The 11,121-nt window shown below is 44.5% G+C and overlaps 1 protein-coding gene across 2 annotated transcripts in view; it reads left to right on the plus strand.

The window, feature by feature from the left end:
* Cdk15 (cyclin dependent kinase 15) overlaps window positions 1–10,241 on the plus strand; it is a 96,599-nt gene extending 86,358 nt beyond the window's left edge. For both annotated transcript variants that reach the window (XM_028765761.1, XM_028765762.1), the window contains exons 13-14: window positions 7,111–7,229; window positions 10,035–10,241. In XM_028765761.1, the coding sequence (XP_028621594.1) occupies window positions 7,111–7,220 (110 nt within the window). In that variant the 3' untranslated portion in view covers window positions 7,221–7,229; window positions 10,035–10,241. The remainder of the gene's footprint in view (window positions 1–7,110; window positions 7,230–10,034) is intronic.
* Window positions 10,242–11,121: the final 880 nt, after the last annotated feature.

Here is an 11,121-nt window from a genome sequence, read left to right on the forward strand (position 1 = left end):
CTTCGACCACCGAAGTGTGAGGATCATGAGTGTGTCTCTACACCTTCTCTCTTTCTCTCTCTCTCTCTCTTTCTTTCTTTCTTTCATCTCTCTCTCTCTCTGTGGTGTGTGTGTGTGTGTGTGTGTGTGTGTGTGTGTGTATGTATGTATGTGGTGATCTATTGTTTCTCATGATAACTGTTTTTTGAGACACTGGCTTTCACTGGGACTTGGACCACATAGATTAGAATAGTCTGGTTGACCAGCAAGCCTCAAGCATCTGCCTCCTCCCCAGGGCTAGAATTACAGGCCTTTACTACCATGCCTAAATTTTCTGTTTGTTTGTTTGTTTGTTTGTTTGTTTGTTTGTTTTCAAGACAGGATTTCTCTGTGTATCTCTGGCTGTCATGGTACTCACTATGCAGACTAGGCTGGTCTAGAACCACTGACCTCCTAAGTGCTGGGATTAAAGACATGTACTGACTGGCTTAATGCCTGACTTTTTATGTGTGTTCATGTGGGTCCTCATGCTTGTACAGCAAGTACTTTATAGACTGAACTATTTTGCCAGACCCCTTCCCTACTTTTTAAATTGTTTATTGAGCAGTATCTTAAAAGCAATTAAGAAGCAAACTGAAGGCCAATGAGATGGTTCAGTGGATAAGGTGCTTACTGTCAAGCCTGATGACCTAAATTCAATCCCTGGACCCCACAAGGTAGACGAGGACTGACTCCTTCCAGTTGTCCTCTGACCTCCACACAGGTGCTGTGGTATGAGCACAGACACCCTCACATACCCCTCAGGCACACATACACAAAATAAATAAATGTAATAAAAAATTGAGAAATAAACCATAAAAGAAGCAAATAGGGAAGTGTCTAGGGTAACACATTTAGTCACTTCCTTCTTTAAAGGTGTCTTCAACACATTGCCAACACATGGAGATGTGGCTTTCCATGTTGCACATATTTGTGTCGCTAGGAAGTACCTCATTCAGTTAAGCCTCAATCCCACCAAATCTGTGTAAGCTGGTTACATTTACTGGCATCACAGGTTCCAAGAGTCTTTAAGTAAAGACAAGTCATTCAGGAAAGAATGAGACCTTAGGCAGGAAAAGGACCCTCAAGGCCGTTTAGCTATTCCTTTATCACAGAGAAATATTGACACTGAAGAAAAAGTCCCCTTTATTGGCATCTGTGTGCTTTAAGTAGATCTCACTCAACCTAGGCTGGAATGACTACTCTCATATCACAGATTTAAAAGTTGGTACTGCCAGACTGTAGTGGTGCACACCTGTGATCTTAGTACTCAAGAGACTGAGGCAGGAGGATGGCAAGGATGAGGCTAGGCTAGCCTACCTAGGAAGACTGGCTCAAACAAAAGGAAGTGGAGATTGGGGTTGATAGTGGAGTCACCTAGTTGGAAGTGGAGGACCCAAGGCTCACTCACATGAGGCTCCAGCCCACCCTCCCCAAAATTCATTCCATATACATTGCAGCTAGACTGTTTTAGAGTCAAGGTCCACCCCTAGTCCCAGCTTATTGCTGCTCTGTTTATTGTAAAGCCTTTTTGGGAAAGGTTCCGAAGTCACCAGGTTGAATGGTTCACACCTCAATGTTCACATCCCAGTACCAGTGACCCCTTCCCCTGTGCTGTGAGGTCCCAGCATCTGCTGCTCTTACTCACTCTTTATGATGCCATGACAAGCACCCTTGGGTCTTAAGAGTTCTTACTCGATGGCAGTCACTGTTTTTGTTTCACTCTGTAACCATTGTACAAGAAAAACAAGAATCAAGTAAAAACGGGAGAAAGGCATAAAATGGCAACTTATTCAATCAGAAACAAAAGCAAAGAAGCACACATCACACGGAGACAGCTCTTGGGGCGGGGTCTAGATAAGACCAATAACTCCTAAGGCTTCTTCCCCTTTAGTCCAATGATTCCCAGTGCAGGTGAGGTGCCAATCTAAGCATGTTCTGCTGACAGAAGTATGGATCATGGACTGTGCCTTCCGTCAATATCAGATTCAACCGACCTATGCAACAAGAGCTACACAAAGTTGCTCATATTTTTTAATCAAAATACATTTATCCCTGAAATTATAGGGCTAAACAATTAAGCAAGCTTAAAAATAACCAAACAAGCCAGGCCATGGTGGTGCACACCTTTGATCCAAGCACTCAGGAGGCAGAAGCAGGCAGATCTCTGCATTCTAGGCTAGCTTGGTCTACACAGTGAGTTCCAGAACAGCCAGGGCTATACAGAGAAATACCGATTCAAAAAACAAACAAAGCAAAACAAAACTTGGATGTATGCAAATGTGATACATATATATATATGTATATGTATATATAATGTGTATATATATGTATGTATATATATGTATGTATAATGGTTTGAACATTACAAAGTAAACAATGAACAATTTAATTACTGAGCCCTGGAGAGTGGATTAGATAAACATTAAAGTGTTGCCTGGGCACACAGTGCTGAGTACCATTTGAAGCTGCTCACAGGAGTGTGAAGTGTATTGGAAGCACATAAGGCCATAAGCGACATAAAACCAGAAAAGTAAGCCTGAGGGCACAGGACCTTAATCCCAGGATTTGAGGGGCAGCCTAGGTCACATAGCAATGCCATCTTTCAAAATGGAGGGGAGAGAGAGAAAGAGAGAGAGAGAGAAGAGAAAGGATAGAAAAGAAAGAGGAGGAGGAGGGAGGAGAAGGGAGGAGGGAAAAGAGAAAAGCCAGCAAATGCCCTTAGCCCAGCGCTCAGAAGGCAGCCACAGGTGGTTCTCTGTGGGTTCAAGGCCAGCCTGGTCTATATAGCAAATTTCAGGCCATCCAGAAATATACGACAAGACATTGAATCAAAAACCAAAAACAAAATTGAGAATACAAAATGACCTATTATAATGTAGTTATGAAAGTTATTTGCATGTGAACAAAACTGAAAGTTAATAGAGAGAGTAAAAATGTTCTAGAATATTGCAGATCATTTTCCCTCCTTTTCAGAATTTTCTGCAATGCTGGTGATGCCATTTTTCAGTTTTAAGAATGAATTAAAGCAAAGGGTTCTGAGCTCTGGACTGGAAATTAAAGGCCTATATTTTCTTGTTCTTTTTTTCGTTTCCCAGACCCCAGATGCACCACTGAGCTTCATAAGCCTTGATTTTTTCCATCTGCACAGTGGGTTAACACTAGTTTCTTTTAACCTAGAATGAACTGAACATTTATGAAACCTTCGGCTCACTAAATACAAGGGTTCAAGTAAGTGTGGTTCTAGGAGCCAAGATCCAGACAGAGAGGAAAGACAGAGGTAGTAATTAACTTTAAAAGACAAGACCATCTGCTTTAATGGGAGATGGCGGTGTCCCTTGCCTCAGTCTGAGCTGTAAGTGCACTCTGTGTTAGTTAGCAACCTCAGTTTAAGGTGCCCTTCGACCCCTTGGGCTTTGACAATATGAAGCTGCTATATCTCCACATGAGCCAAGAACCTGGCCCTCTCATGCAGAAGCGTGTGTTCTGAGTAATTAAAACACACCGAGCAGCTGTGGCTGACAGATTGATGATGTGCAAGGACAGCACAAAAATCACAGGACCAGCAAAGACACTTTGCAAGGCTAGTTTAATTCCAAAGCTCCTTGTGACTCTCCATCTCTCCTTTAGCCAGTACGGCCGAGGGACACTTGATTATCTCGTTTCCTGTGGTGGTGATCCAGCACCCCAATCCTATTAAGTCACTTTCTGCACTCCAGTGCACCGGTCTTCCCAGGTTATCAGCACCCAGAGAGTAAACGGAGACACTGGGATCGGATTTCTAAGGAAGAGCGTCAAAGCAAAGTTTGAAAGGGGTGACAGCCAGCTGCCAGGAGCCCAGGAACTCAATTAGACTGAGAGACAACTATCTCATTAGCTCCTCTGAAATGATCTAAATACATAAGAATCTAAAAGTTTTAAATAAACTTGTCTTACCGACAGTCTAGATGACTGAATTTCCCTTCTCAAAAAACTTTTAAGCACCCACTTTCGTATTTATTTATTCTAAGCGCAAAGCAGCTGTGATAATTACGCTGTCAGATTCACGAAGCTAATGAGCAGTCACTGGAGTGGAAGGGCTTGCCTGGCTGAGATCACTGAGGGAGCGCCGCTGCGCCTCCCGCCTGCTCTCCTTCCCTTCCTATCTTTTTCTTCCCTGCTTTTACATTTTCTTTTACTGTGACTTAGGAAGGAGAGTCTGGCAATCCACAGCCAACTTGAATCCTTTTGATTAGTTTCTCTCTCAGCCTCTCTCTCTCTCTCTCTCTCTCTCTCTCTCTCTCTCTCTCTCTCTCTCTGCCTCTCTCTTCTCTCTTCACTCTTTACTTTCCTTCAGTGTCCCCCTCTTCCGCCCTCTCCCTCTTCTCTCTCTCTTTTCCTCTTCCTCTTTCCCTCTCTCCCCTCTTCTCCTTCCTTCTCCCTTCCCCTCCCCCCTTCCCTCCTCTCCTTCACCCCCCTTCCCTTCCCTCTCCCTTTCTTATTCTCTTCCACCCCACTCCTATCTCTGCTTTTGAGGGGCAAGGAAGCCCTAGGGTGACCCAAGCTTTTCATGCCACTGTCTCCAAGGCAGGAAGAGATTTCTCCTGGAAACAGACTCCTAAGTCAGCTTGGATTTGAGTGACAAAGAGTCTGCTGAGTGTACACAATGTCTGTTTTAGCTGTTTAACTGTTTATGCCGTGAGGTGAGCCGAGGAAGAGTACAAGGAAGAATATTATAGCATCCCTGTGAAAATTGTCTTATTTGGATCAGCAAGAATCAATCCTCCTCCCCATTCCAGCCTAGAAAATCTATTATTTTAACCCAAAAGATGTCAGAACTACAGGGTTTCCCTCAGCATTGATGCAGAGAAGTTCAGACCAAGCAAGGCAGAGCCAACAGTGCAGGCTTCTTCCTTCCCCTTGGCTGTGAACAGCTTTAAGCAAACGGTATCATTACGCATGTTATGCCTTTGGTGTGCCGAACATAGAAGCTCTGTCTCTGATAAGTTATGAGCTATTCAGACCATGAAGCTGGAAAAACAAGGCCTGCGTGTGAGGACGCTGAGAGCAAGTTCTGTGCACACACTTGGTGACGGGGCTTTCGCTCTGCTCTGTTCATGCCCCAGCAATGGCAATTGTTCAGTGCCTACTTCCTGTCAGGAACTGTGGAAGGCATCTCACACACATTCGTCCGTGTTTAGCTCACAGCTATCTGCTGAGAAGTTCTTTCCCCTCTTGTGCAGATGAGTCCCTTAACTGAACATTAACTTTGGAAGGATTTGGCTCATCACCTCACTGAGTGTACAGAGACAGCAGGTTTGTGCTAAACACAAGTGTCTGGAGCTGCCAACTGCCAGGGTGCCCTCCCAACCAAATACAGACTTCCATGATGGGCAGGGCTTTCATTTAAGAGTTGTCTCGACGTTATCATGGGGTGAAAACATTCAGTAGAAACCATAAAATGGGCCTCCATGCCCATGGGCACCATGACTGTACCTGTGTGTTTCAGATTCAAACAACTCCACATATTCAAGGCAAAGTATGTCTTACCATAGAAAGTGCCTAACATAGGCCAATTCTCTCTTGTCATTATTTTCTTTAAGATGCTATGTATCTATTTACACAGTATGTACCACATTAGGTGTAATATAGAGACACAATAGTTCTGGAACCAGGGCCCCTGGGATGCCTTTATTTCTAGTTTTGGTCACTTTGGGGTCTAGCAATGCACTCTCTCTACACTGGGTCATGGTAGATTGTTCTGTGTTCCCAGTAGCACAGTCACAAGGTGGAAACAGCCAGCATTCTGCAGTGTCCAGTGTTGCTAAGCTCTGATGATCCATAAGTTAGGTATGGTAAATGCTTGTTATTGTTGTTTTGAGATAGGGTCTTAGCCAGGCGCTGGTGGCGCACGCCTTTAATCCCAGCACTTGGGAGGCAGAGGCAGGTGGATTTCTGAGTTTGAGGCCAGCCTGGTCTACAGAGCGAGTTCCAGGACAGCCAGGGCTATACAGAGAAACCCTATGAAGGAAATACCAAAAAAAAAAAAAAAAAAAAAGAGAGAGAGAGAGAGAGAGATAGGGTCTTAGTAAATGCGTTTTTGTATTTGTTTATTTTGGGTATTTTGTCTGCATGTGTTTCTACACACCAGAAGAGGGCATCAGATCCCATGGGACTACAGTTATAGCCCATTGTAAGCCACCATGTGGGTGCTGAGAATTGAAGTCAAGATTTCTGAAAGAATGGCCAGTGCTCTTAACTGCTGAGCTGTCTCTCCAGCCCTACTAAATGCATTTTTGATGGAGTTGGAGAGATGTCTCAGTAGTCAAAAAAGCAAGAGCTATTTTTCCTGAGGACCAATTTCTAGGTTCCATTCCCAGCGCCAACACCACTGTACTTCTATCCCCCCAGTCTCAGGGGACCTGATGCCCCATTGGCCTCCATAGGTCCTGCACACACAGTGCACAGACATGCATACAGGCAAAATACCTGCACTCATAAAATAAAAAATAAATTCAAAAAGTAGACTTTGATTTATGGTATTTATTGTCTTTCTTTTATGCTGGGTATTGAACCCAAGGATTTACAATGGCTTACCAGGATATATCCCCATGGTAAGTCAAAGAACATCTGTCTTTGTAAGGATGTAAGGATGTAGGTACTACATAAAAATATTTCAAAAAAAATTTTTTTTTAATTTATGAAAGTCATACCTTAGAGTTTATTTAGACTATCTTTAGGGATGAAGGTATCTGACAAGGTTTTAAACCTTCCTTGGGATATCTAACCCATGTGCTGCTCTCTGCCCGGCCTGCTGGGAGTACAGTCTACACTCAGAGCACACCGCTCTGACTCTTCACCGTGGGTGCCAGAGCCATCCCCAATTTCATCCACTAGTGTTTGGCAATTGTGCACTGAACTGAATTAAATAGGGAACACTTGACAACTATTACAGATTTGGTAACGTACCCTGAGTCAGTATAAATTAGGAGTAAGTCTGCCTATTTGACATCTCTTTGGGTAATAGATATTAGAACAGGTAGACAAAATATGTGTATTGCAGAAGAGTTCAGGAAATACTATATCGACGCTCTTCTCTTTTCCTTCCTGCAGAGGAGTCTCTGTTTGCAGTTTCAGGAGTGAAGCTAAAGCCAGAAACGTGTGACCTTTCAGCCTCCTACAGGAAGGGACACCACCTAGCCAGGGTTAACAAATGTTGGTGAAAAGAAAAGGTGAGGTCATCTACATGTTTGCAGGTGAGTGGACCCAGAACCACAAGCGACTGATGGATGGATTGATCACTGCTGGCTGGAGGGAACAGTGTCTGCCTCTGTCCAGGCTCTAGCACTTTATCCCCACTCCTGGGGCAGCCTCCTTCAGAACTCTACTTCCTAGGCTGGGGAAGAGAAGAGGATGCTATGGCCACTTCTCCCACTCCTGCAGCTGTGGTGGGCTCCTGAGTAACAGCCTGAAGATTTCCACTGGTGGAAATAAATACTGGTGGAATAAAAAGCTCCTGTGACATTGTTTTCCTTAGCTAGGCAGACCTCTGTGTCAACTGGCAAGACATATCAGGGCGGAAGTTGACCAATAGACTCACTTTCCCAAAGGCTGCAAGGTTTCCTGGGATGTAGGATATTCAGTGCTGAAGTGACATTTCTTGCTAAGTCAGGATGCTTTGTCATATTAGTGGTGATTTCTCTTCTCCATCAGTCTCAAGGAGCAAAGCATATGATGGTAGATTTTTCCAGAACCATTGTGCCCTAAAAGGTCTTTGCACACAGCTAGCTTCTGCTAGCATGCACAGAAGGCTGGCGGAACAATCCCCAAAGCCAAGTGCAGACACACCCAAGTATCTCAGGAGCACCTCCTCTACAAGCCTCTGCTGGGAGTAGAAGGGACAGCAATCTGGGTAAAGTTAAAGTGAAGCCAAGTGCAGGGCCAGCCAGCCCTTTAGGTGTCCCTGCCCAGATTCCAAACCATAAGTACTATTCTTTGATAGGGCCACCCAGTTGCCAAGCACAGCTTGGCCATGTCTATTGGTGGAAACTCCTGGGATATCCTCCATGTGTGTACCCCAGTGTCACTCCTGTGGCGGTCTCCTCTCCTGTTCTTTGTGACTTTCTTGTGGATCTCTATCTCTGACTTTCCCAATTTAAAGGTGTCTATGAATCAAAGATGTCTGCCTTATGGTTCCTCAGCAATGATTTGTCTTAAAAAAGAAAACAAAAACAAAACAAAAACAAACCAGGGAAGTTTAGAATTAAAGTTGTTTCCCAGAGCATTTTATAAAAGGCCCAAGTTTATGTCTTAACCATGCACAATTGAAATTACCACTAGCAATATAACCATGTGGTATTCCCCATGCAAAACATTTTCTAGGGCAGAGTTTTTGGGTTTTGTTTTTGTTTTCCTTCTTGTGCCATTTCAAACTAGTCGAGAGCAGGATGAACTCAAAGTACAATCTCCAAAGTGAAAGGTTAATCCCTCACACCTTTGTCAAAAATGTCATTCCTTCTTGAACTTTAGACTGAACCCAGGGCCTGGAGTGAGGTAGGCAAGTGCTCTAGCCCCAGCCCCGTCAAAGACGCGCTGATGCTTGCCTACCTTAGCATTGCTTTTTTGTTGCTAAGACTCGTCCTACTTTTAAAAATTGTTTAAATTTTAATTTTACTTGTGAGTGTTTGTCTCATGTAAGTATGTGAATCACATGTATGCCTGGTTCCCTGTGAAGCCAAAAAATAGCACCAGATCCCTGAAACTTGAGTGACAGACAGTTGTGAGCCAGCATGTGGGTGCTGGAAACAGAACCTAGGTCTTCTGCCAGAGCAGCAAGTGCTCCTAGCCACCGAGCGTCTCTACCCCTGATTTTGTTGTACCCAAGCAGCCAGAAGGGAGGCAGAGAACCCCCTGCCTTTCTGATCTACAGAGGACTCTCACAAAGAACTGCTACCTATGGAGTAAATTGTGGCCCTCAATTCTAGCAATGGTGGGAGGGAGGAGGCAGATTTGGCCTCTATAGGAGTAATCCTGTGATATCCCTACGCTTCTGTCCTAACATAGAAATGAAACCTGTGGGAGATGAACCACAGCTTGGAAAAGCTAGAACATTTAAACTGTTTAGTAAACAACTCGGGATTTATAAAATTGGAGAGGGCTAGAGTTAAGGAGCCTAAACGGACACGAGGGCCTGTAAATCTTTTCCTCTGAATCTGATCTATGTCAGAATAGGAGATTCGAAATGTAGGTTGGGGTATTAGGACTTGCTAACTGGCAGCAGTCCTCATAATCGAGAGTCTCAGTAGAGCCACAAAAATATCAGTCTGGGTCTTCTAAATAGATGTTGGTGCCCACAGCAAAGACGTGTTGAGGAGCCAAAGTGCTACTCCAGCCCCTGTCACAGGTGACTCTCATGTGTCACTTTACAGCTTGCTGTGGTTCCACCCAGGAGTGTGGTGAATTGCAGCTGTAGTTTGTGAAGTCAGAGATTTTTAAATATTTTTGACAGGCTCACTTTGTCGCCCCATCTGGCCTGGAACACACAGAAATCCTCCTGCCTCTGCCTCTCAGCTGCTCGGATTAAAAGTTACACTACCACCCTGTGTTCTTTTTAAGTTTTCCTGGTTCTCGTTAGGATGGACAGGACGATGCCTCTGTGGCTGGAGACATGTTCCATGCTTAAGAGCGCTGGCTGCTCGCTCACTGGGCCAGGTTTGATACCCAGCACCCATGTGGTAGCTGGCAACCGTCTATTACTCCAGCCCCAGGAAGTGCAGGATCCTCTTCTGGCCTCCTCTGGCCCTGCATGTATGTGTTACACAGACACACCTGCAGGCAAGACACCCACACAAATTACAATAAATAAGAGATGCAATGACTATTTTAAGATGTTGCCTCTGCAATCTTTTATTATCACCTTAAAAAAACCTAAGTGTGGAACTCCGTGGGTAACTGCACCCATGTTTAACGAGTATCCTCTACTCAGTCTGCATCTTCTCACTGTCCATTGACCTTGTCCATCCTTCTTTCCCTCCCAGGCCTGGAGCCACACAGTCTCCTTCTGTCAGCTTACTACAAAGCTTCGTGCCCTATTTCATACTGGATCAGAGATCTGTGTTCTCTCTCTTGCCGCTTGGAATATTTAAAATATGATGTTCAAGGCAATGGTATAATATAGGAAGAGAGTGCAATGGAAGGTCATTACTATTTTTGTTGCCTTAACAAAAAAGAAAAAAAGAAAAAAAAGACATAAACTGAGATGATATGAGAAGAGTTAGCTCTTCAGAACAGTTTTAAGCATTTTGATGATTCCGTGGGTCCAAAACTCCATTTCTTTACAGGACAGATTGGGAGACGGATGACTGGAAAGTTCTAGAGCCAGAACTGTTGCCTGCTGAGGCCTGCTATGCTTGTACTCCCTTACAGTCCCCCCAACTGAAAGACTTCTGTGGCATGGAGGGGATTAGTCTGGCTTAGAGAGGTCTGTAGAGAATGTGGTCTCTTGGATAAAGTTGTCAACAAATGGACTTGCTTGGGACTATTTGTGATGATCCCAGGGTTCGTTCTTCCTCCTTCAGTGGCTGTCAGAATGTCCACTACTTAAGTACACCCAGATTTAAGGAGTTCAAACTGGGCTGCTGGCTAGAGTTGAGTTTCAGTTATCACCTGCTACTGAATCGTAATTGTCTCCAGCGATGGCAAAAGCGACAAGGGACCTAAGCCCCCATCGATGATTGAGACACCAGAGCTCCAGAGACGCAATTCAACCTCTATGGCACCGTCAGGCACACCTGCACACAGAGGACCCTCAGCAGGAGATCCGCCCGGCTGGCACGCTTTCTACAGAGCCTCCTAAGGGAAGTTTGGGAAACTCAAATTACTTCATCAAGGGATCATCTCAGGCAATATAGTAGCCTAGAAACCAGAGACCACTATGTATCCTTTAGGAGGAGGAACCAATTAAGAGAGAATTTAAAAATGGTAACTATCCACCCAGTGTCTGAGATGAAAGAAGGGGAAAAAAATACATGCAGATAATCCCCCAGAAAGCTGTCTTTGTGTATACGGCAAGCCACTGGACAAAGCCTGCCCACTGCACCTGCAAGATGAAACGTGTGGGCTGGA

Source organism: Grammomys surdaster, unplaced genomic scaffold (assembly GCF_004785775.1).
Source record: "Grammomys surdaster isolate TR1022 unplaced genomic scaffold, NIH_TR_1.0 165, whole genome shotgun sequence".
NCBI lineage: Eukaryota > Metazoa > Chordata > Mammalia > Rodentia > Muridae > Grammomys > Grammomys surdaster.